At 41.0% G+C, this 23,158-nt stretch overlaps 5 protein-coding genes across 14 annotated transcripts in view; 3 read left to right on the top strand and 2 right to left on the bottom strand.

Moving 5' to 3' along the window:
• The window catches only part of tmem131 (transmembrane protein 131), a 36,960-nt gene extending 33,843 nt beyond the window's left edge, over nucleotides 1-3,117 (top strand). Inside the window, exons 34-41 of the mRNA XM_077015046.1 lie at nucleotides 104-225; nucleotides 298-444; nucleotides 851-1,001; nucleotides 1,109-1,224; nucleotides 1,324-1,408; nucleotides 1,496-1,593; nucleotides 1,710-1,858; nucleotides 1,992-3,117. Of these exons, the coding sequence (XP_076871161.1) occupies nucleotides 104-225; nucleotides 298-444; nucleotides 851-1,001; nucleotides 1,109-1,224; nucleotides 1,324-1,408; nucleotides 1,496-1,593; nucleotides 1,710-1,858; nucleotides 1,992-2,249 (1,126 nt within the window). The 3' untranslated portion in view covers nucleotides 2,250-3,117. The remainder of the gene's footprint in view (nucleotides 1-103; nucleotides 226-297; nucleotides 445-850; nucleotides 1,002-1,108; nucleotides 1,225-1,323; nucleotides 1,409-1,495; nucleotides 1,594-1,709; nucleotides 1,859-1,991) is intronic.
• Nucleotides 3,118-3,571: 454 nt separating this feature from the next.
• Nucleotides 3,572-15,809, top strand: LOC143521751 (basic immunoglobulin-like variable motif-containing protein). Of its 2 annotated transcripts, none has more exons than XM_077015048.1 (10): nucleotides 3,572-3,710; nucleotides 9,486-10,032; nucleotides 11,507-11,636; nucleotides 11,760-11,855; nucleotides 13,461-13,565; nucleotides 14,123-14,217; nucleotides 14,573-14,705; nucleotides 14,837-14,920; nucleotides 15,055-15,151; nucleotides 15,279-15,809. In XM_077015048.1, the coding sequence occupies exons 2-10, from the start codon at nucleotides 9,564-9,566 to the stop codon at nucleotides 15,579-15,581; spliced, it is 1,512 nt and encodes a 503-aa protein (XP_076871163.1). In that variant the 5' UTR covers nucleotides 3,572-3,710; nucleotides 9,486-9,563; the 3' UTR covers nucleotides 15,582-15,809. The 2 variants fall into 2 exon arrangements, with proteins under 2 accessions (XP_076871163.1, XP_076871162.1); XM_077015047.1 differs by lacking the exon at nucleotides 3,572-3,710 and adding an exon at nucleotides 7,860-8,222.
• LOC143521753 (uncharacterized) lies at nucleotides 4,909-7,887 on the bottom strand. The gene is made up of 6 exons (XM_077015058.1): nucleotides 7,736-7,887; nucleotides 6,406-6,597; nucleotides 5,951-6,136; nucleotides 5,702-5,813; nucleotides 5,495-5,631; nucleotides 4,909-5,281 (listed from the first exon to the last, which is right to left on the bottom strand). Exons 2-6 carry the CDS (start codon nucleotides 6,586-6,588, stop codon nucleotides 4,925-4,927), a joined length of 975 nt encoding a protein of 324 aa, XP_076871173.1. The 5' UTR covers nucleotides 6,589-6,597; nucleotides 7,736-7,887; the 3' UTR covers nucleotides 4,909-4,924.
• Nucleotides 15,810-15,962: 153 nt separating the features above from the next.
• LOC143521754 (homocysteine S-methyltransferase YbgG) lies at nucleotides 15,963-19,472 on the bottom strand. Of its 2 annotated transcripts, none has more exons than XM_077015059.1 (9): nucleotides 19,331-19,472; nucleotides 19,078-19,150; nucleotides 18,473-18,540; nucleotides 18,219-18,391; nucleotides 17,978-18,081; nucleotides 17,573-17,734; nucleotides 16,694-16,899; nucleotides 16,504-16,577; nucleotides 15,963-16,398 (listed from the first exon to the last, which is right to left on the bottom strand). In XM_077015059.1, exons 1-9 carry the CDS (start codon nucleotides 19,339-19,341, stop codon nucleotides 16,340-16,342), a joined length of 930 nt encoding a protein of 309 aa, XP_076871174.1. In that variant the 5' UTR covers nucleotides 19,342-19,472; the 3' UTR covers nucleotides 15,963-16,339. The 2 variants fall into 2 exon arrangements, with proteins under 2 accessions (XP_076871174.1, XP_076871175.1); XM_077015060.1 differs by having other exon boundaries at nucleotides 19,078-19,203; nucleotides 19,331-19,470.
• A 143-nt stretch (nucleotides 19,473-19,615) lies between these two features.
• Nucleotides 19,616-23,158, top strand: part of nme7 (NME/NM23 family member 7) — a 30,142-nt gene continuing 26,599 nt past the window's right edge. For 2 of the 8 annotated variants that reach the window (XM_077015053.1, XM_077015049.1), the window contains exons 1-2: nucleotides 21,512-22,633; nucleotides 23,007-23,119. In XM_077015053.1, coding sequence (XP_076871168.1) covers nucleotides 22,525-22,633; nucleotides 23,007-23,119 — 222 coding nt within the window. In that variant the 5' untranslated portion in view covers nucleotides 21,512-22,524. The other 6 variants (XM_077015054.1, XM_077015051.1, XM_077015056.1 and 3 more) reach the window with 6 other exon arrangements.

The raw sequence follows: 23,158 nt of genomic DNA on the forward strand, positions 1-23,158 counted from the left end.
TGTTTGCCACCCTTATTCATGTAACCAGTGGTGGTGATGCTACACTTTGCTCAAAGTGTGTGTTTTACCCATTTCTCAAGGTTCTCGTTGTATTTCCTTCTAGTTCTCTGGAACTTCCATACGTCACTCCATTGGAAAACAAGCAGCGCAAGACGTTCCCCAAGACCATGATCAACGCAGGACCCCCCAGTGTTCCCAAACCAAGACCTCCACCCAAACAAAGATGTAAGTGCACTTTAGCTTGTCAGCTTGTTTGCTGTTGAATCTCTGTGGTTAAAACTTTGACCCCCCCCCCAGCATCTGGTGGGAAGCAGGAGGATGGGCGTCCATCACCGTTGGAGAAGTTCCTTAACAACGGCTTCATGCAGGACTTCAGTAGTGGTTCAGAAGGAGAGAAGGAGTCCCCCCCACCAGAATGGGATGTTCCACTCAAAGAAAGCAATCGTAAGTCAGCTGAAGCTTGGGCCTTACACATCAGCAGACTGCCCTTCAGGTCCTTATATTATATATTAGCATGTGCAATATTTTATAAATATGTTTTACTACCTACAAGTTTTTGTATATTTTATACTGTACTATACTGTACCATTTTATTTATACTGTACTACAACTTTTTAAGTACTTTTATGTATAAAAACTATGTATTTTATATTACTGTTTTTAGATTTGTATATTTTATATTACTTCCCTTCTTTTTATATTTTCTGAATACTGCTGCAACACTGCATTTTCTCCATGTAGTAGCCTTTTATTATATCTTAGTTTATGACATGGTCATTGTTGCATTTTCAGCTATAGTTTTATATCCAAGTACCAAGTAATGTTTTTTTTTTTCACTCACTCCTGTCAGAAGCCGACAGTCTGCAGCAGATCTCCTTACAGACCATGAATGCAGATCCATTTCTGAAGAGACCAATCTCGGCTATTTCCAGAACTTACTCTCCTCCCCCCACCTCTCCCACCTTGGTGTCCCGTGGAAGCTACAGTAGTGTGCTCAACAGGTCTCTCACTCACACACACACTCACACACCCTCACACACACAAGCATTTTGAAGGATCTTGAATCCCTGATTTTGTCTGTTTTTGTTTTGTCCTCCTCTTTTAATAGTGAGTTGAATTCAAAGAAGGCTCCAGGAAATAAACTGACCAAGTCCACATCTCTGCCTGGGAAAAATGGAAATCCCACTTTTGCAGCTGTGGCTGCCGGCTATGACAAAAGCCCTGGTGTGTAAAACCTGCTAAACCGCGTGGGCGTGGGCGTGGGCGTGCGTGCGTGCGTGCGCGGCAAGCCTTCCAACTGTGTGTGCTTGTTTGCCTTCTCAGGTGGCAGTGGCTCAGGTAAGGCGGAAGCCCTCGGGAAGTTGACTGGTCCTCACATGACATCAGTGGAGAGTGACAGCTCTGATAGGCAAGTTAATCATAGTTACCTAATTAGATTTCATGCACTAAAAGTATTATAATCAAATATCTGTGTATTAAATGTTATTCTCATTAGTTCTGGGTTATGGAGTCCTGTTGAAAACATCAGCAGTTACAACTCCGTCAGTTCTTTCTCTGCATTTGGACTCAACAACCCACTCAATTTATCTGGAGGTATATACACAAACCCACAGAAGCTGTCGCAGCTACGTCATATTCTCATCTGGTGTGCGTCAGAATGCTAATGCTAATCAGTTAAGTGATTTTGCATGTATGCTTGTTCTGTTCAGTTTTCAGTGGCATGACTGTGCCCAAGAGTAGTGGGGCAGAGCCTCAGTCAGGCTGGCCGGAATACACATCGGTATCCTCGTCCATCTGGGACTCTGAACGTTCAAACCCATGGCCCACCAGCACCAGTTCCCCAACCACTCCAACAGCTGTAAGACCTTTCTTGACTTAGACACTAAACACTGTTGATGTAAGCTTTTGAGTCTAAACCAAAAACCTATGTTTTGAAGTTTGTTAGAGTTGCTCAGTTCTTAATGGATTTTAACCTGTCTGTCTCTCCACAGTCCATCCTGGGCAAATCGCGTAACCCCTGGTCACCCAGCCTGCCCTACAGCAGCTCCATCTGGTCTACGGGCGCAGACTCCACCTTGCCCTCCACCAACCTCACTGATCACCTGGTCAGCCACACGGCTCCGCCCACACCGGCTCCCACGGACCACTTGAGTCGCACCTACAATCCTTGGAGCATGTGGCCTCCTGCTCTGAACCGCTGGAACTCCGAGCCCTGGCCCAACAACCCTGACAACAGCAACGGTAACTAAGAAGATGCAGTGTCCCAAAGTAATGGCCCTCGCAGTAACAAAATGACGAAAAAAATTCACGGTTTCTTAGAATCTTTTTTTTTTTTCTTTGTACCACACTGCTAGGTATTGCTGATATAATTTTACTTGTCAAATCCTTTGGAGAAATTAAGATTTAAGTCTGAATTGGTTTGTCCAGATTGTGACCATCCACCTCCAAATTTAGATCATAATTAACAAAATTCTTATTTGTTTTTTTGGGGGGTTGTGATGCATAAGCCTTGTTTAAGGCAATTTTAACCACAGCAACTCAACGATTAAAAGAATTAAGAGATTGGTACAGAAGAATAAATGTGTTGCCCTTGTAGGTGCTTTTTTATATTTTTAGAAGTCCCCCCTTTTGAGTAATACTGTGTTCATTTTTGGAACCGAATTGTATGGCCCAGTATTACTGTATGGTTTAAAACGCAGTATTACCAAACTGTTAATTAAGCACTTTGTGATAAACCCCATTCTTAAAAAGAAATGGGCCTTGGTTACCTTCATTTTAGATCATATTTGGCCAAACCTGTTGATTTCCATTGACTTTGGGTATGATCATTGAGCATTCATTAAGACCATTATTACAGCATTATCTGCACTGCAGAATTCTTTGCCCGATGTTTGTTTTATAGTCAAATGCCAAATGAGTCATGAGTGCATTCAGGATTTGAAGTTTAACTTATTTTTTTTAATGGGTTCTGGTTAAAGTAAAAAAACAAGCTTTGTTTAAATTGTTGTCTAACAGGAGAACGTTATCGAATGAAGGTTTGGAGTTTATTCTGTATATGGTTCATTTGTCACCTTGAGTGGGACATCATTGGTTCAAATAAAACATATCAGGCAGCAATATCTATTTTTTTGCCTTTTAATTCTTCCACAACAGATTTGAAAATTAAATGTTATGTTAAAAACAATTAGTGAACGAATGAAACTATTAATTATTAAACTTCATCATTAAAATAACACCAGGCAGCCTACTTGTTGCAGAAGCAAGCCTGAAGCAGCACTGAAGGGTGGCGAGACGGAAAGTGTCTGGTATCAGGGTCCTGACCAGGCATGGTGCCCTTAGGTACGGCAAGTATCTACTAGGCACATGGCCCCACATACCTAACCCTAGGCCATTACTGGCTGAGGTGGCGCCGCCCTGCTGGGTGACACTGTGCTGCTCCTCCCACCTGGGAACCTGTTGGGGCTAGCATGACCATTTCTGTTGTAAAATAGAAGAACAAATCTGAAAAAAAACGTCCCTCAAGTCAAAATCCTGGATTGTTACTGGTTGTTTTATGGGACATTCAACACGAACTGAAACAGAGATGGTGTGTGGCCATGATAGTTGAGACAGGTTATCAGTTTGACTTCGATGCCATCCAGCCAGGGCCATGCGGGGGATGTTGCTGTGTAGGCTGCCCCATGCTGAAGTTACATCAGCAATGACTTCAGGTAAAGTTCACAACCAACTTACTAAACACACTGGTGGAGCCCAATATATTACAAGTGATGATATACAGTAATGTGTATAATTTATCATTTAAAAAGGGGGTGAAATATCAATACTGTTTAGCATTAGAATCTGACTTGTACTCACCATTTTTTTGCTGTACTTTATAGTTTGAACCCATAATTTCACTTTTGGGTTCTAACGGATATGTTCTTGGCATTGCATCCTGAAAAAAGGTTGCATATTACCCCTTGATCTAGTCCAAGGTTAGAATGATCTGTTTTTCTGCCTTTGAAACACAAGGTTCAAGAATTCAGTCCACCAGCCAAAATCTGATAACGTGTCTTGGACTAGTGTTTTATCATAACAAAGTTTAATGAAATCAGTGACTAAATGGTGGTTTGAGCACAGGACATTTTTTATTTAAAGATGGAAGTGTTTGAGGTTGATAAGTGCCTGACGTGTTGGGCAGCAGTTTAAACACAATTACAAAAATATTCTTGGGAAATTTGTGTAAAATTGTGGTAAACGTACAGTTGTGATGGTTTAATCAGATGTTTTTGTGCTCATATGATTTGTCCTCAATTACATCATTAGTCTTAAAGATGGTTAGTTGCAATTATGAAAATTCAGAGAGATCAAACCCAAAGGTTCAAAATATGGTACGCAAAGATATGGTGGATTGGTTTTGAGTGCAGTGAAAACCTGCAGGTCCTGTCCTGTCATGGGACTTGGGTGTGCTGAAGTTACATTTTTACTGATGATTTTTGGCACACACTGATTTAACAGCTACAATGAGTTATGTGTGTAATTAAACTAATCCAGGCCCTCTTAGACCTTTTATTCTTTTAAATTCTAAGTTGATTAGCCATTTATCATTTAAGAGTGAATAGGCTTTTTAATGTAATTCCAGTTATATACAAGTGTACAGAGAAGGAAATTATGTTCCTACAGAAATGCAGTGCAGCACAAAAGAAGGTAAGTGTAATTAATACATATGAAACAGTACAGATGATTACATACACGACCAGTCCTACACAGAGAGGATGGATGTGCAAAGGATGTACTTTAGTGATATTTTAGCAGACCTACAGTGTGCAGCAGTCACTAAAGTAACAGCCGGTACACAATTTAAGAACGCAGCTTGCCAAGACAACACCCCCCCCCCCCCCCCCCCCCCCCCCCCCCCCAATCCCTAGAGCACAGACTGAACTCCTCAGGGTTGCTTTATAGAAGCCATGAGCATGGCTCTAAACTTGCTGAGGTCACAGGTCGTCATCACAAACACGCGGTGGCTCTTATCCAGCCGACCAGTGGGGTCCAGCGCCAGCAGCCCCCGGCCCAGCTCTCCCTGGGTCTCCACACGGACAGCACACTCCATGCTCTCTGTGATTACGCTGCTGTCCACACACGCGGCTACAGCGTATGCGTCATAGGACACGAACCCTGACCCAAAGAGCACATCTTTGATGCTGGCAGCAGGCTCTCTGGAGAAGGCCCAGCACTTGGAGGTGATGGTCTTCATAAATCTTGAAGCTGCTGTGTCCTGGTTGGTCAGCTCATCAAAAAATTCCTAACCAAGTCAAAGAGGGAAAGCCAATCTCATTGACCTGATAATCTCTGTGAAGAAGTCCTATTTCCTCTAAATGGCACCAAATTTTTTAATATCTATGCAGACTATTTAAACTGAATAAAGAGTAATGTGTTTGAAATGGTTAGCATTCTACTCGAACAGCTCAAAGCAAATAAATAACTTTGATGCTGGTCAAAGGTATTTGATTCTTACCCAAGAAAGCTTGTGTCTACATGTAAACTCCCATGTTGCTAAGTGTGTGGGGCACAAGTATTCCTCTAACACTATGTAGGCAGACTCAGGATCCATGAAGAAATTAAACTCTGTGCATGGCCTCACATTTCCTTTTCCTGCAAAGGCAAACACTGGTTAGAGGGTGACCTATTAACTATACCAGATGTAGGGCTGTGATTTTCCTACCTTCCATATTGCCACCCATGATGTATAAATCTTTGAGCTTCTGCGAGATGCCAGGATCCAGTCTAATAGCCAGTGCTAAATTAGTGAGAGGACCCAGAGCCACAAGGGAGACCTTTTCCATGAAACATAAAAAATAGTCAACCACAAGAAGGGAAGATGAATGTGGATAAAGCAAGATGAGCAGAAATGCAGTTATGCCTTACATTGTATAGTTTTTCATGTGTTTTTGTTTTTTGGGTTTTGGTTTACCTGTCCTTGGTGTTCATTGACCAGCCTGATCAAAGCATTAACTGCATGCTCTTCCTGTACTTGCTTTTTCCAAATGTCTGAGTCCCTGTCCTCCAGGACATCTCCCAATCCATCTGTCCCAAAATGATCTTTGAACGGTTTGATTGCTCCAACCAAAGAGGCCGCAGCCCCTCGGAAGACTGGGATCTGAAAAAAAAAAGGGGGGGGGGGGGGGGGGGGGGGGGTGAATGTCCATGAGCGTGCACATCCATATCACAATATCACAAGCAGCTTTGAGTTTGTATGTACACAGTGAAGCGCATCTACTGTCGGCATCAGCACCAGATATGATTTCTAGTTAGTTAACATGTTTCATCCATTGGGATACAAAGTTGTTCCACAGAAATGTGCACACGTCTAATGTTTACAGGTGTCTGTGGTTAGTGGCGTTCTGTGCCTGTGCACTCCGGACCCACCTGAGTGCGCTGACAGACGGAGAGCACACGGAGCACGTTCTGACACACGTTATCCACGTCGGTGTTCCCAAAGCAGCACGTGATGCCAACAATCTTCACATTGGGTGCAGCTAGAGCAAGCATGATAGCCTGGGCATCATCTATGCCACAGTCAGTGTCAATTATCATCAACCTCTGAGTCATGCCGCTTACCTGGAGGCCACATAATTGGTCAAATAAACTTTATTGACAATCACAGACTGCCATCCCATAATAGGGTTCAGGTATGTTAGGGTTGACATTAAATTTACATAATGCAACACAAATTTCCTCCTATTTTAAATTTTGTATTTCAGACATGTCTGTAGTTAGTTTTCAAACACATTTAAATTAGAGCAAGTTTGCACTGTTAAAGCATTGATATGCCTCAACTACCCATTACACACGTGTACATGCTCAGCGTAACAACTGAGGGCTTGAAATGCAAAAATCGGCACGCTTGACCTCCAGAGAAGTGCAGGTACTGAATCGCCTCTGTAAACCATTAAAGCTTAAGAAACCCATGTGCCGTTGTAAGAGTACGTGAGGCTACTCTTAATTACTGTAAGAATTCCTTATTCGTATCAAATCACTGTTGGTCTATATTGAAGGTCATGTGTGATTCAGGCATGGACTGTCCGTGCTTCACCCTATCCGATGATTCAGCACTCCGTGTTCTATCTGCATAATGAACTGCCCTCTGACCCTGAGTTGTAATGTCATAAAAGATAAATTATTGAATCAGTACAACTCATTGCAACTGTAACAGTTGGATGACATGAAAGAAGCGGTGTAGGTGCAATAAATGGATAATACAATAAATAAAAATGAGGAATGTGTACAATAATTGTCGTTTTATGTCGTGTCCCAAGATGTACGTGTCTCACTGAAAACGTTTCTGTACTGCCAACCCCTTTCGTTAGCCATGTAGACACTTTTCGGAGATGGCTTAAGACAGTGGTGATTAGTATTAATCTTACATTACATGCATACCAACTCAAACTTAATTAAGAACTTAATTATGAATAATTTTGCACATGAGCCCCCTTAGACGACTTTGTGCCATGATTGGATTGGCTTCACTTTTTAGTGTCGGTCAGTGCCTCGTATAGCCTATCTAACAGTAGATTATGTACACGCAGATCTGGAAAATAAATCTAGAGTTTCTTCCTGATTCTGTGTAATGGCGTTTATACCATATAATAAATTCGAATCAACAGTATGAAAGACACAAAATCAGAAATCAGTTCTGATTATGTGAATACTACTAGAATACTTCCTCGTTTGTGTTAACGATTTAAAATAGACAAACCTAAATAAACAGGAGAAGGTAGTAATTTTGATGTGTTGAAGTAGCACAGTACGACGTAGGCTCGTTGCTCGTCAGGTTGTCGTGGATCTGCTCACACGTTTGCGGCGGATGGCAGGCGCTTCACGGGTCTGCGTAACTAGTGCGCAGCCGTCTCTCCCAAAACGCGCCTCACATCTGGGCTACGCTTCCCCGTGGAAGAAACTGTGGGTGAACCAAGTCGCGCTTGTAATCTAAATATTGTAGACTAATGTCTGATAATACCGGGTCATTTTACCGTTCTGTTATTCTGCAAAGCAGCTGCTTTAAATATACGTATTAGAATAGACAATCGAGGATTTGGAGTGTTTTTTTATGGAAATATAAGACCCCTAATTTTCTCATTGGTATAAACCACAGAAGCCCTTTAACAGAAGGCAAACGGACTGGGAAGTAGGTTTTTTAGTTATTTCATGTTTTGTCTTTTCAGCATAAAAGTGACAGCGTTAAGGTATGTTTCGACATCCGGTTTTCATTTGTTTTGTATGTGATTAAACACAAATTCGTTTCTTTCGTTACATTTTGACAGTAGCCTAACATACCTAGTCGTCATCTATGGTAGATTTGGGACTATGTTGGAACTACATACATTTCTAACACCCAGTACAAACATTTCTTACACAACCTTTTATGTTAAGGTGCAAACGGAAAGGTGTTTTTGTGAACGTTTGTCTGAAATAACGGGGAACCTCACAGTGATGTGATTTGACCCATATGATGTGTATTGATGCAGCTGGTCCAGTGTGAACGATCTTTAAATGGATGTCTATATTTGAACTATGTCTTGTCTTGTTTTTAAATAAAAAATGCGTGTCCGCCTGGTCACATCGTGTCCGTACAGTATGGGCGTGTGGCCCTGTTATTAGTGTGGTTTAAAGAAACACACCCAGCATACGCGGTGGTCCCATTGAGCACTGCTAGCCAGGCGCCCTGGCCTGCAAGCATATTAAAGAAACAATAGGTAAACGTTTCCGTAACAAATCTGAAACTGAACCATGATCACTGTCCACCAGCTCTAGAAATGCATTTTTATATACTGCGGAACATAAATACGTTTTTGGTGGAATGTCATGAAGAACCAGACGCGCAGTCTCCATCCTCATGGTTTCGTATAGCCTACATAATTTCAGTTAACATATTATAACACATTATTTCATATAAAAACATATTATTCCTTCAGTTTGGTTTGTAAGATTTACTGGATGGTGTCGGACTTCACATTGCTAATAAATAATCCACAACCAACGCTAGTTTCACAGAATTCAATACAATACGTTTCAATACAATAAGCATGTCGAGTGGAAATTCACTTGCTAATGAATCTAGATTTCTCAAGTTTATGAATGACCACAAGTGAGACAGATTATAAATGCTATTAAACATTGTTTTTTCTTTGATTACATGTAATAGCAGCAAACACAACGACGAGAAGGGTGGGAAGATGTAGGCCTATTTATATCTTCAGGTTATGACTGTTCTTGTAAAAATGATGTATTCTTAGCTTTTCTACACCCAGTGTCCATGCCCTACCTAACAATTTCAGAAATGCAATTTATTACTGAGGATTACTTGACATGCACGTCCTGACACCACCGGGTGCCTCCTGGTGCACAGGACTGTAGTGTTTTCATGTCAGCACTGATCCGCTGTGTGACAGGGTTATTTCTAGAGTGGCCACTTCTCAAAACGCTTGTCCTCCTCTTTTCTTGTGCAGAGTCAAGGAGTCTTGCCAGACCTAAAGCAACTGGGCTGTAGTGTGTAACAGGCAATTCTCTTGTTACCCAAGTGTTCAATGCCTAACACTGCGGAAAGTGAAAGCAGCAACGTGTCCGGTGCTGGTGATCCGGTGGCCCCGCTACGGGCGTCAGGCAGAGAACATGAACGGGGCCTCCTGAGTCCGTTCACCCGTGATTCCCTGCGTGCCAGACGGGCCTCCAGCGCCGAGCTCCAGCTGCCATGGACCTGCCCGGTCACTCACTCCCGGGAGAAATTTTACACAGTGTGTTCGGACTACGCGCTGCTCAACCAGGCCCGGCCTATCGCCACCCCTAGAGATGTTCCCCAGACCAGCTCTGATAACGGAGCAGCGCTGACTCCATCAGACGGCACCGCCTCGTCCCGGTGTCAGCCCGACAGGATCCATACGCCTTCAGAGGACTGTGATATGGAAGAGGCGCTGTCCACCAACACCAAGCCTCTTTTAGCCTGGGAGATCGACACCACTGACTTTGATGCAGTTCTAACCCGAAAAACAAGGACAAGTAAGCTCTATAAATAATTAATCTCAAATTCAAGAGTATACAAAAGAGTGGTGGCTTAGTTAGACCATCTCCTGAGGTGTGAAAGTCTGTATGACTCTACAGGCTTACAGCTGCCGAGAAAAAAATCACAGGAAAGTTAATTGTTATGCTAATCATATTTAAATGGTTATGTAACTGTATGGCATCGACCAGTGTTGTCACTTGCACGTGAGCATCTAATATTCAACATGTACAGTAGGAGATTTACATCCAAGATGTAAATATGATCATATATTGTCTCTTGGACACTAGTCTTAGTCTCGGACTTCATCCTTCAAAATAAGACTTTTAGGTTTAAGGTTTTGTTTGATATCAGACTGCCTGTGTGGCCCCTCGGAGGAAGGTTCCACAGAAACATCTCATGCAATCACAGATTCACTGTGACGAGCCTCTACAAGACAGCAAACCCTTACATCATGAATGAATGAATGAATGAACGCTCAATTAATATAGCGCCTTTCAAGATACCCAAGGTCGCTTTACAATTTTAACACAGGTACAAGTCTTACACAATCAATCACATCATGGTGACAAATATCAGACCGCCTCCCTCACAGAATGAGAGAACCAGTAGCAGGCTTTGATTTGATTACCAGGATATCCACCATGTTCAAAATATTAATTTGCCAGTTATATTTAATTTTCTTGCCACCTTAAATCATTTTCAAACATTAAATCATTTTCTTAGGAACTCTGTTTCATAATCAAAATGGACCTTCAGATAGAGGTTTTATAACAGCTGCTTAGAGAGATGTGCATAATGTTCACCTCTTAATCAATATACACAATTTGACTCCTTGCATTTGCACTGAAATATATTGTATGTGCAAGCATTACTTGTATATTTGGTAATTACAGTTCAGAAAATAAATGGCATACAAAACACTGCATATTGAAGCCACATTTGCTTTAGTGAAAGACACTGCGTGGGCGAAACACAACCGTGGCCAACTGCATCATTCAGCTGTTCTTGGTATTCAGTTGCTGCTATTCCTACATTATAAAACAGGATTTCTAATTTGATTAGTATCATTTTTATCACTTATTTGAGGGGTAAAAAAAACAAAGCAATGTGCTATGTACTTTCAAAACTCTGTTAAAACAGAAAGAGTGAATTGTTGCTGCTGGTGAATCGTTCAGTCACAGAGGAGTTGTGAGTTACCGGTAGTTCTTTTTGGAATGTTTTTGAGCTTTAAATAAAATACCCATATCTAATATTTTTACTTTTGAAATGCAAATGCATTTAAATAATTTAGTAAAAAGTCTTTTTATTTTATTAAATTAATATTTCCTTTGGCTATTAAGTGTTCGTAAACATATTTCTCTAAACTTTGCAGCAGGCTTTTCAGTAAACAATAATTGACCAGACTAAATCTATATACTGTAAGTTGTGATGCCATATTAATTTTCTTTCGCATATATTTTTTATGTACAGGTAATCTAAAGAAATTTGCCTCAAAGAAAATTAAATCATCTGAGCGCCCAAGCAGAAACCTGCTAGACCTTCCACCCCAAGCTTCTCTGGAGGAGCTCAAACAGAGGAAAGTTCTGGATCTACGCCGATGGTACGAGTGCAACTCACACCCACCTGCTCTCATGGTCTTTAGTCTGAGGAAAATGATAACAGCTGAAAAAGTACTTTGGCTGCAGCTGGGTTTTTTTGTGTTTCTTTCTTAAAATCTCTTTAGGTACTGCATAAGTCGCCCTCAGTATAAAACTTCATGTGGAATATCATCGCTTGTCTCATGCTGGAACTTTCTATACAGCACCTTGGGAGCTGGAAGGTACCTGACTCAACTACCACTCCATCTTCTAACATTTCTGTTCAGTTCACTAGACAAAAAAATACTAAACTTAAATCTCATGCAGGGTAGTCCAGAACATAAAGTTATATAATAACTTAAGTTATTTAATAAGTTAAATAATAGATTTCAGGATGAAATGTAGAATCTCAGGAATCATGTAAATTTTTTAAATACTTAGCTCCCACTCTATTTCAGAGGACCATAATATTAACTCTGCGACCCACAAACATTCATAGTCATCCCCAGGTACTGGGTATCATGTCTGTAATGCAGCTATTTCTAGCTGCTGTTGTTCGGGCCGCTGCTATGCTCCAGACTCCAAGGTGGAGTTTGGAGGCATTTGAGCAGCTAGGATGCACTTCATCCTGCTGCCGGCAGACGCAGCATCAGTGAGTATACGTGAGCCGGTTCGGTGGCTGCCGGTGCTGTTGGCAGACGCAGCATCGGTGAGGACACGTGAGCCGGTTCGGTGGCAGTCTCATGCCCCCATGTTTCACGGGTGAGCTGGTTTGCTTTAGATCCTCAGCAGTTTTCTCCACACTGATTATTCTTTGTCTCCTTTGTTGGTTCAACCTCTGCTTTTTCATGTAATATGCAGAAAACTGAAACTTTAAAAAATATTCTTAATTGTGGCAATTACTTATGGTAGTATGAAGTGGAGGAACCCGATGTATAAACAGGTCTGTAATTCCTAAATGTTTTAGCCAATATAGACAGCAATACTCTAAAACAAATGTTGGCCTTCTGCTGGTTAATATCTTCACTGTTTCATCTGAAATATAAGGAGTGCTAAAACAGGTGTATTATGGAATACCAAATGATTATTTAGTTAAGTAAACTGGCTCCATATTAAAAATGATCTTAACTATGTTTGTGATATACACTCTACCACTTTATTAGGTGCATCTCTGTGGTTCTACCTGCAGGCTAATGATCCTTTTTAGACAGTTTGGTGTACTCAGAAGATAATTGCCTGACAACTAGTTACAGTTGTGCACATGGACGTAATTTTGATTTCAAAAGTGGGGGGGACATGGATTCGTCGCTATATAAATATTTGGTTTTAACCGTAAAAACTGGAGGGGACTTTTGAAAAAGTGGGGGGGACATGTCGTCTCCCCCCCCCCCCCAATTACGTCCATGGTTGTGCACAAAAGTTAATGCAGTATTCATGTGTTGGCATAAATGGTCATTACAAGCGCATTTACAGTAAATATGTTTAAATAAAAACACATCAAGCCACACTTACCTTTTGGTGAAACCCATGTCCCTCATAAGGCCAAGAAAGACGGACATAGTACAGGCTTCTGGTGGAAAATATAAAACATTTACTGCAAATGTAATGGGCCATTAGGTAGAGTTATTAAGTGGACTTATTGATGTGATCATTTAGTGTGTGTGTGTGTGTGTGTGTGTGTGTGTGTATAAAATATTGATATGGCTGGTTAGTTTGTACTTTAATTCCTTTTGTTCCTCATAGTTCCTATTCCCCTAGTGGTGGTACGCAGTGTATATTTTAAACTGTATATTGTTCTTTATAGCAATACCAAGATATAGTAATTTCCCCCTTATTTGACTTTTCAGCCTTCCACCCATGTCCCAGGAGGAGGCCCTACATATTCTTGGTTTCCAGCCCCCATTTGAAGAGATCAAATTTGGACCGTTTACTGGCAATGCCACGCTGATGCGGTAGGATTGCTCTGCTTGCTTTTGCCAAAGTAGGCATGACATCATAATGTAATGTATCGTATTACATCATTTGATATGAGATTCTGGATTCAAAACATGGGGAATTCAGTGACACATCTATACGAACATTCAGACCTCACTAAACCCTGTCCTATAGCACCTATCTCACAAAGCATATGCTTCCTCCAAGACACATGATCCCTGACCCTATGTTGTACTGAAGACTCCTAATTAGGCTTGGAGAAGGGCATTATTCATACTCTGGAAGACTGTTCCTCCTCCTATTAATTCAGTAACACTTCGCTTGCACAGCTGATGAAGGACCTCTGATCTCTCTCTCTCTCTCTCTCTCTCTCTCTCTCTCTCTCTCTCTCTCTCTCTCTCTCTCTCTCTCGCACACACACACACACACACACACACACACACACACACACACACACACACATATATATATATAAATATATATATATAGCATATTAACATGCACATTTTAACAGTATTATTGGCAGGTTTTACTTTTAGTGCTGTCTACTTTTAACGACTCTGTTTTTGTACAGATGGTTCAGGCAGATCAATGATCATTTTCGTGTTCGAGGATGTTCCTATATTCTCTATAAACCCCACGGCAAGCACAAGACAGCAGGAGAGACAGGTGAAATTAATATCAATGTTGTCACATTCATTCACTAATCACAAACTCAAAATATATGTTACTCCTCACAAGACAAAACTCTCTTTTCACTAAACTGAATCACCCTGCATTTTCACACTGGTTAGCTAAGTCCTGAAATATGTAGTATGTGTATTTGTATGTTAACAGAGGTCATAGTCTCAGTTTTCTAATCCATAACTTTCCCAAACATAATTGCTTAGACTTCAAGATCCATTGGACAAAGCAGGATCACCTGTTATTTTTTCATACTGCAAAATAATGTTCTGTATTTGTGGAAAGGTGTCTATCCACTGCTACAAATGGCATCTACTTTCTGTCCATTCCTCTTGTACAGCTGAGGGTGCTTTGCAGAAGCTCACCCAGGGTCTGAGAGATGAATCTATGGCTTATATTTACCACTGTCAGAACCATTACTTCTGTCCTGTGGGCTTTGAGGCTACACCTTTAAAAGCAGCCAAGGCTTACAGGTGCAGCACTGCAGTTTCACGTTTATCACATAATTTTTTTTATCACATTATTTTAGATCATAACATAATCATCATAAAGATTTTCTTACTTGCTATTATTTTTGGAAATATTATGCCTTTTTCTATCACAGGGGACCCCTTCCTCTGAATGAAATGGAGCATTGGATTCTTATTGGGGAACCAAGCAGGAAACATCCAGCCATGCACTGTAAAAAGTAAACAGTCTCTCTTTGTTTCACTTTTTGTGGTGATCAGGTCATTAAAATGTGTGTATTGGTCTCTCAGTGATTTACCTCAGTAAACTTTAACTTTGAGATGGTTTTAAACTGTGTTGCTAATATATTCATAGGTGGGCTGATATTGTAACAGATCTGAACACACAGAACCCAGAATACTTGGACATTCGTCATACTGAACGAGGCATTCAGTTTCGGAAAACTAAGAAGGTTACTGACTGGTGCATTTGATGCCAGATATTTTGTACATTCAAAAATAAAGCATTTGATGATACATTTTCAATAGCATTTTAATTAATTTGGTTTAATAAAAGGTGTTCATTAATTTTACTTTTAGGTGGGAGGCAACCTGCATTGTCTTATGGCCTTCCAAAGAGTCAACTGGCAGAAACTAGGACCCTGGGCACTGAACCTGGAAAATCTGAGGCATGACCTGCACCAACAGGGGGCAGAACACAGAAGCCATGATTCATCAGGCGAGGGTTTAGAAGACAGAGCATCCAAACAGCAAGGGCGCCTAAGCCGCTCGCACAGCACAGGAAACAAGTCTGAACAGGCCTGGAAACGTCTGTCCAATACTGCAGATTACAGGCACAAAGTCTCTCCTGACAGTGACCTGGATGAGGACATTACTGACTGATGGAAGTGACCCCTCTGACCCCGGACCATTGCCCTAGTGTGGAGGAGGTGGTTTGTGCTCCAGGACAAGGGTATGAACTTTGATACAGAAACTTCTGCAGAAATACATACTGGTAAAAATGGGTAGATCAGTCATGCAATCTATAAACCAAAACATAAAAGGTGAGAACTTTATTTGCGTGAAACATTTCATTTTCACGTGCGTGAAATATTGTCATTGCAATCATATGCTTCTGTGTGGACTTGTTCATAAAAAGATCTGGAGAATAAAACGGCCTAACAGTGTGTAATTTACATTAAGTGCATAGTGTATGTTTAAAATGCGTTAATAGTATAAAAAATAAAATCTGGAAGTAGAATGAACAATGTAATCAAATGGAAATAATGGAAAGAAAGCACCAAATGTCACTCTTTATTTAAGGTAGCCAACACATTTGGGTAACTGTAAGAAACACATGGCTTCATCTCGTTGTATATGGTGAAGTTCTTTGTGAAAAGCTCTGATAGCATGGTGCCTGTCATCTTACATGCAGTTATCTCCATTTTAAATCACAACAGCATCTAAAATATGTATTATGAAACGTCTGCTGAGATCTTAAATCCCATATACATGTGAAATCAGTACGAATTGAAAATAGCTGGTACTTTTCGTTATAAATAAACATTTTTATGATTTTCTTCTTTTTCTGTATGTTAATTATGAACTCTGTTCCAGAAATCAATTAGTGTGTCGTGAGTCTTAACTTTGGATTTTTGCATCTAGGTTAACTGACGTTTCAGCTCCTTAATGTCATCGGGACCAATTCGGCAGCAGCCTCCTGTCCAGACAGCAAAATTCATTTAACACTCAGTGCCGCTGGGATAACGAATCAAAGACATGTAGTTCCGCTGTAATTTATCGTGTGAAAATAAGTTTGACTCACCAATCCACAGAGCACCTTGGTCTTTCCACTCAACACTTAGCTCTGTAAATGATGCCCTGGGACCTGCTTGCCACCTGTAAATCCATATACATAAATTAATATAATACACAGTGGAGCCATAAAGTTGGCTGCCATCCGAACCGGTCCTTAAGCTCAGTATTGCCCGTGATGCTGATTACCCATGACTCACCCTGTGGTAGGGTCCCAAGTTTCCCCGCTGTTTGGATAAACCACCCAGCTTGTGTTGTCTATCTTCTGGGACTTGGCTGATTCTAGAAGAGGTTTCACCAGAGCAGGTGGAGAGCAATTCACCCCAACAGCAACCAGCTGGGTTGATTTACTGGCCAGCTGAACAGCCTCAGAGAACTTATTTCCATCTGAAATGCACTGTGAATCCTGAAAAAGAGCTTTCAGTCTTATTCAGACAACCTTCATGTGTGTACCCAATACAGTCAATGTAAATATGATTGAGAATTTATATAGGAGCCCTACTCCAGCCCTTGAAAATAATCTGTAATTTATCTAGCCTACAAAATGTATATAAAGATATAGTAGTATACTTTGTGTATTAATAATAATATGGACAAAGAAGAATCTGTGACAATGTATTTCAAACATATATTGAAAAAGACTACATATTCTATCTGGGAGAATTTAACTGATCACACACTATATAATAAACCTTTACTATAAATGTCTTTTATGTTAACCAGTTCGAAACTCTCACCCAGCTGTCACCACTATCCTCTCATTTTTCTTTTGTAAAGCTTTTTTTTTTCTTTTCTTTTTTATGGCCGACACTGAAAACTCGATCCACACTGCAGTGCATGACGCATTCATATCAGCACAACAACCACTCTCATGCTGTCTCACTGTACTATGGGATTCAGGTTAACTAACAACTTGCTCATAGGCTATAGTCTGAAATTGTACACCTGTGCAGTAGATACACCATAATGATGTTTTTAATAAAGTGGATGTATATACTGTGCCAATGTAAAGATTCATCCCTATACAGAAAGAATAAGCCAGAGTGAGTTCTCTGGCCAATTTTGGTCATTTTAATTACCTTGCAGGAGAAGGCGAGCCAGGCTTTAGTGTCTGGAAATTCCCTCAGCAGTTCCACCAAGGCCTCCGCCTCTTTAAGACTCGGTATGGTCTCCATAGCAATGATATCAGCTCCTGCAGCCACTAAGCAACGGACTTGAGGCCGATGCCAGTCTTTCAGCTCCTGAGGTGAGGAGGGGAGGGGCTGTGTAGGCAAAGCTGCTGAAGGGTCATGTTGCCCTGGGGCACTAGCTTCTGTCCAAAGCCGGAGAGGCTAATCGGGAGATTCGGGAGGATTCCCGATGGGCCGGTTCATGTTAATCTCTAGTTTGGGCCGATTGGGAGGGAAAAATAATTTTGGGCCGGATTTGGTCATAAAACTCCCGGGCTGAAAAAGTGTCCCACTCCGGCCCTGCTTCTGTCTCACCTCCACACTCAGATGGTTCGCATAGGCTCCTGTGTACTCCGAGCCGTCATGCAGAAACGCCCCGTAAGGCCCCAGAGAACCTGCCACCAAAGGTGCCTTTCTGTCTGCAAAAGTGAATTAGTTTGAAAGGTTATTGGTATCACCTATACAGTTAATAATCTATCTCTGCAAGGTCTATTTGCTTCTGAATTATTACACCGAGTACACCTGAATTGATCTTTGTTCTCATACTGATACACACCTGGTGTTGTACAGTTAGACATGAAGTCTGTTGCAGTGTCTTTAGCTAACTGGACCCCCGACATCAGTAACTGCTCTGCCTCCTCAGGTTTAAGACCAAGATGCTTGAGGAATCCTTCAATACTAGCCTGGTATGTGGCTGTTGTTATGACATCAGATCCACACTCAAGGAATCTAAAAACAGACAGTGTTGTCTAGTCAATTGTTCTCGTGCTTAGGAAGAAACTCACAGAAGTTTTAATAGTTCTGTATTACCCATAATGCACTTCCTTTATTGCCTTTGGATTTGTATACAAGATTTTAGCACTCCACAGAGCATCTTCCTGCAGAAACATGTCTCATGAGCCATGTTTAGAAATTATTATAATCATGGACATAAATTGATATATTGTATACTACAGTTGTGGCCAAACGTTTTGAGAATGGCACAAAATTTTGGTTTTCACAAAGTATGCTACCTCAGTTTTTATGGTGGCAATTTGTATTGGGAAGAGTTATTAAATTAATTGCAAAGTCATTCCCTGTCATGAATATGACCTTATCACTAAAATTACAATTAATGTGTGGGGTTGCTTCTCATCCAAGGGAGTGGGTTCACTCAAATATTAGCCCATGAACACTGCTATGAATAAGAAATGTTATCATAACATCCTCCCTGAGCAACTTCTCCAGGAGCAATTTGGAGATGAACAGTTTTTTCCCAGCATGATGGAACATCATGTCACGAGGCAAAAGTGATTGAAAAACATTGATATTTTTGGGTCTATGGCCAGGAAAAACTGAGACAGCAATCACTGTGAAAATCAATTCAGTTTTCAAAACCTTTGGTCACGACTGTATATACACTTTGGATTACATACCTGTATATGAAAACCTCTTTTCTCCAGTTCCGTAGCTAGTCCACCATCCAGTATTAATGGCGTCTCCGGCATACTGGCAGTAGTTGATGATAGGGTTGATTTTGCGTAATTATGTGAACGAATAGCCTATAATTTCCCCACAACATAAACTACATAATGTGCCGAGACAGTATGCCCATCTAAGCTGTTTTGGCTAGTTCGGTATAAAGTTAAAAGTTAACTGTGGGGAAGCTGAAACGTATTTAATACTTACCGTGAATTCATGTTAAAATACACCTAAATGGGACGTCTGAGCAAAGTTCAATTGAGGGTAAAATTGAACATGTTAGACTGTACACAGTCACAGATCCACGTGTTCCGTTAGCAAGGGTCAAACAATAAGTTCCGGGTTTATTGAATAATTTAAAAAGAAATGTTGATAGTGTTCGGTTAGTAACGTTACTTCGATTTATTTCTTTTTCTTTTCTTTTTCTCATCAGATGTCAGAAAATATTCTCCTGACTCAAATCGCGCCACACTGTTGTTTACATTCGACTTAGCGCGAGCAGTTGTCATTTTAGTTGCTATGGAGACGAAAAGTTAGCTAAGCTAGCTGGCTACACTGTTCGGATTAGCCGACGAGGAGGAAAATATACGTTAGTCGTCTTAAGAACTCGGCTCGCTGGGAAAATGGTGAGTAATGGGTGATAACCAGCTCGTTAAACAGCAGCACGGTGGCTCAGTGAAACAGAGCCGACTAGTTAGCTCGCCTGTTTGTTTTTATCATCCGAGCTAAGCAGCTAACGCTGTTGTCATTGCGGTTCAAAGCGAGCCTAGCTAGCATTAGGCCGCTGGACGTTAACGGCGGAATAAACGTGATCAGTGGCGCCAGCTACGTTCTGCACTGTTCATCTAGTTAGTTAGAAGATAGTTCAGTTAGTTTAAAAACAGTACTGGTGGATACAATAATGCGCATGTGGAGTTGTACTGGTTCGGTAGGACAGTGTTTCGTGTGTTTATTAGCCGCATTAGTCAACATTTCTTCAGCATTGCAGTGGTAGGGGGTTGAGAAATGCACAAAACAACGAAAAACAGTTAGTAGCTGCAATCCAGTAAGAAGGTGTAACAACATAACTAACTCATCTACACGGCTAGCCACTAGATGTCAGGCGTGACTTTCTCAAGAAGCCACTGCACTCGTTGACCGTAGTATAAAATAAGTATAATAAAAAATAAATGCAGAAATGCAGCAACCGATTAATGATATCAGCTCTGATTAATGGTAATTCACGTTCGTGAATTTGATCATATTTTTTCGCTTTCGTGGTTGAAAACATGCTAGTTGATTGAGTGACGTGCAAACTCATTAGGAAGCGTAAATCTTTTAATTTTAAACCATCTGATTAGCTGTTGTCAGTCAGGTAACTGCTATTCAGTGTCTGGTTGAGCTTATTTCCTCATCTGGCTTCCATACTGCTAGATATTGTTTGCTATTTTTCCACATTTCACATTGCTCTCTCTGCAGGCTCCATGCAAACAGCATGAAATGTTTGCAGTGATATCACAGGACAACAGTAGGTGTCTGAGAAAGTGTTGGTTTCCAAGAAAGGCCCAGAAAAGCAGCTCGCTTGTGTTTTAGTCACCTGAGTGTGAGAGGCAGTGGATTAGCCTTCCTGTTTCCACTGAGCTACTGTTCAGTTGTGTTAATGAAACAAGGCAGGTGCATCAAGGTCCATTATGGGTCTGATTTTAGTGACCCATATTACATCTGCATCTGAACAGTTGTCCTCAGGCTAACGTGGTACGTGCAGGGAGTTAACTCTCTCATGTAGGCTATCCGTCACCTGTGCTTTGAGGAGAATTGGACTACTGAGCATCTTAATAAGACTTTAATCAAATGCCACAATGTGTTTCACACCGTCCTCTCAAAAACATTGCTTATGGGAAGAAAATACATCACACTGTCCGCAAGCAGCATGGTTATATAAACAGTGCTTTGGGGAGTTCACACTGGTTCATGCAGTGTTGGTGCTGGTGAACTGTGAGCTTAGCTGGCCCTAAATTTCTATTGTTTGACAACATTGCCTCGGATGAGTAAGCATCGAGGTAGTCACAAAGGCTGTTTATGCTGTGTCATTGGTATTTTAATCCCAATATGTCAATCTCATTTGGACAAAAAAAATCTTCAAGCTGCCAATAATAATCTGGTCAATATCATAGCCTCTGGTCATGATTTAAGTTTGTTTAAAATTCGTTGAATCCATTAGTGTTCCCATGTTATGTAGAATGTGTAGCGCCCCCAAAGAGATAGTTAACCGAAATCTAGTCTTCACACTCCTACTCCCCTCACTAAGACTCTTTGTTTACTTCTGTTCCTTTGCAGAATCAAACTTGAAAATGAATGAGTCATTGACACTCTGAACTGTGTGGATGCTTGCCAGTCAGGAGGTGGGGTTTTTTCCAGTAATGGCCAGTAACTTCTTTTTAGGAATTGTCACCTGATTTTGGTTCTTCACAGTTAGTTGAGTTCAGTTCCATATTTCTGGGTGGCTGGGATCAAGATCTGCCAATAGGGCACATTCTTACTTGTGCTCATCTACATTAGAAGCTGTTCATACCAATACTATCTGCCACAGCCCATTAAGGGGTAAAAATAGCCTCACTTGGGGCATGGGCCCCACCATTCTTTAGACACAAACTGCTCAATTGTGTGAAAGGGTTTCTCAGAGAGAAAGACAAACGAAGACAGAACAGAAAAGTATGAATTAATATCACAAATGACTAGATAGCTCTGTTTATGATTAGTAAGATTATGAAAGCTAAATTTGGTGTAAACATTAGCCCATTTAATTATATTATATGGTGGGTTAGGTCAGTTAGGTTCTATAGCCTATGATTGTATTGAGTTCAGGACAAAAAGTTCTGAGTGGATGTGAAATCTTAATAAATAAACTGCAATTTATAGCCCAACTACACAATATGAAATTTTATTCATTTCATTTATCAAACATGGCTGTGGGAACAGCTAATCTACTATGTTATTGATGGTGTCTTCTGGAAGATGTCTTCACTTGTTGAACTGGGTTAGTGTTTGTTTCTTTAACTTAATTGCTGTGTTCTTTATTTAAAGTTCTTTCCAAACTAAAAGCGTTTTCCAGAAATGCTTACAGAAACAGAGCACTCAGAGTCTTTGTGAGTTTCTGCCCTAACTGCATAATTATGTCAAATATTGCATACCCTTTCAGTTATTAACAAGATTATTTGGAGTTATTAGTTAATAAATCATCTTGAAACTAAAGTGGAATTCCATACCCTATAGTAGTCTATATGACCTTGACTTCTTGTAACTATGCAAAGCGATCTTTGATGCTTGCAGGTTAATGCTGCAGCCTGAAAAGCGTTTCTCATCAGTATTCTACTACAGGTCTGTCTTGATCACATGTTCTTGGAATCCCATTTACATCGGCAATGTGTGGCCTTCCGTCCACCAGGGGGCAGACTATGAGGGAGCAACAACACTATCGCCTCCATTTTTTCCATTCAAGGGCACTCTCTGCTCAGTATGAAGGTGACAAAGGTGAAAGGAGCCACCTGACAAACCATCCTCAGTCACCATTTAATACTATATTAATTTGAACATCGAATGCTCTGTAAGGCTACATATGAGTCTAACACGGTCTAATCTAAGTGTACTTCATTTTACAATAGAGCAATGTAATCTTTGGAACCCCCCCAACACACACACACACACACACACACACACACACACACACACACACACACACACACACACACACACACACACACACACACACACACACACACACACACACACACACACACACACACACAGGCACTCTTTTAGAACTATCACCTGTTTCACATTTAGTGACTGTATCAGAGGTTCTGTGAGCCCTGCCTCTAGGGCTGTGTTTGTTTGTCTGTTTTAGTAGCAGCTCACCCAGCTGTGGTGGAAGACCCCTGGGGGAAGAGCAGCTCACGCTTACCACAAGTGCTCATCTCCAACACTGTGACACAGGCCAGCTGCTTGCTCGTGCTGGGGGTCAGATCCCAAGCTCTCCAGCTCCCTGTCCTAGCATGG

This window comes from Brachyhypopomus gauderio, chromosome 8 (assembly GCF_052324685.1).
Source record: "Brachyhypopomus gauderio isolate BG-103 chromosome 8, BGAUD_0.2, whole genome shotgun sequence".
NCBI lineage: Eukaryota > Metazoa > Chordata > Actinopteri > Gymnotiformes > Hypopomidae > Brachyhypopomus > Brachyhypopomus gauderio.

Excerpts from the sequence above, each read along its gene's own strand:
- LOC143521753 (XM_077015058.1), bottom strand. The coding sequence starts at position 6,588 with ATGACTCAGAGGTTGATGATAATTGACACTGACTGTGGCATAGATGAT. Across the intron at positions 5,632-5,701 it reads CATGGGTGGCAATATGGAAG|GAAAAGGAAATGTGAGGCCA; the intron begins GTAGGAAAATCA and ends TTGCCTTTGCAG. Across the intron at positions 5,282-5,494 it reads GTAGACACAAGCTTTCTTGG|GAATTTTTTGATGAGCTGAC; the intron begins GTAAGAATCAAA and ends TGACTTGGTTAG.
- LOC143521751 (XM_077015048.1), top strand. The coding sequence starts at position 9,564 with ATGCCTAACACTGCGGAAAGTGAAAGCAGCAACGTGTCCGGTGCTGGT. Across the intron at positions 11,637-11,759 it reads GTTCTGGATCTACGCCGATG|GTACTGCATAAGTCGCCCTC; the intron begins GTACGAGTGCAA and ends AAATCTCTTTAG. Across the intron at positions 14,706-14,836 it reads AAAGCAGCCAAGGCTTACAG|GGGACCCCTTCCTCTGAATG; the intron begins GTGCAGCACTGC and ends TTTCTATCACAG.
- LOC143521754 (XM_077015059.1), bottom strand. Across the intron at positions 16,578-16,693 it reads ACTTGGGACCCTACCACAGG|GTGGCAAGCAGGTCCCAGGG; the intron begins GTGAGTCATGGG and ends ATGGATTTACAG. Across the intron at positions 16,399-16,503 it reads CCAAGGTGCTCTGTGGATTG|GAGGCTGCTGCCGAATTGGT; the intron begins GTGAGTCAAACT and ends CTGTCTGGACAG.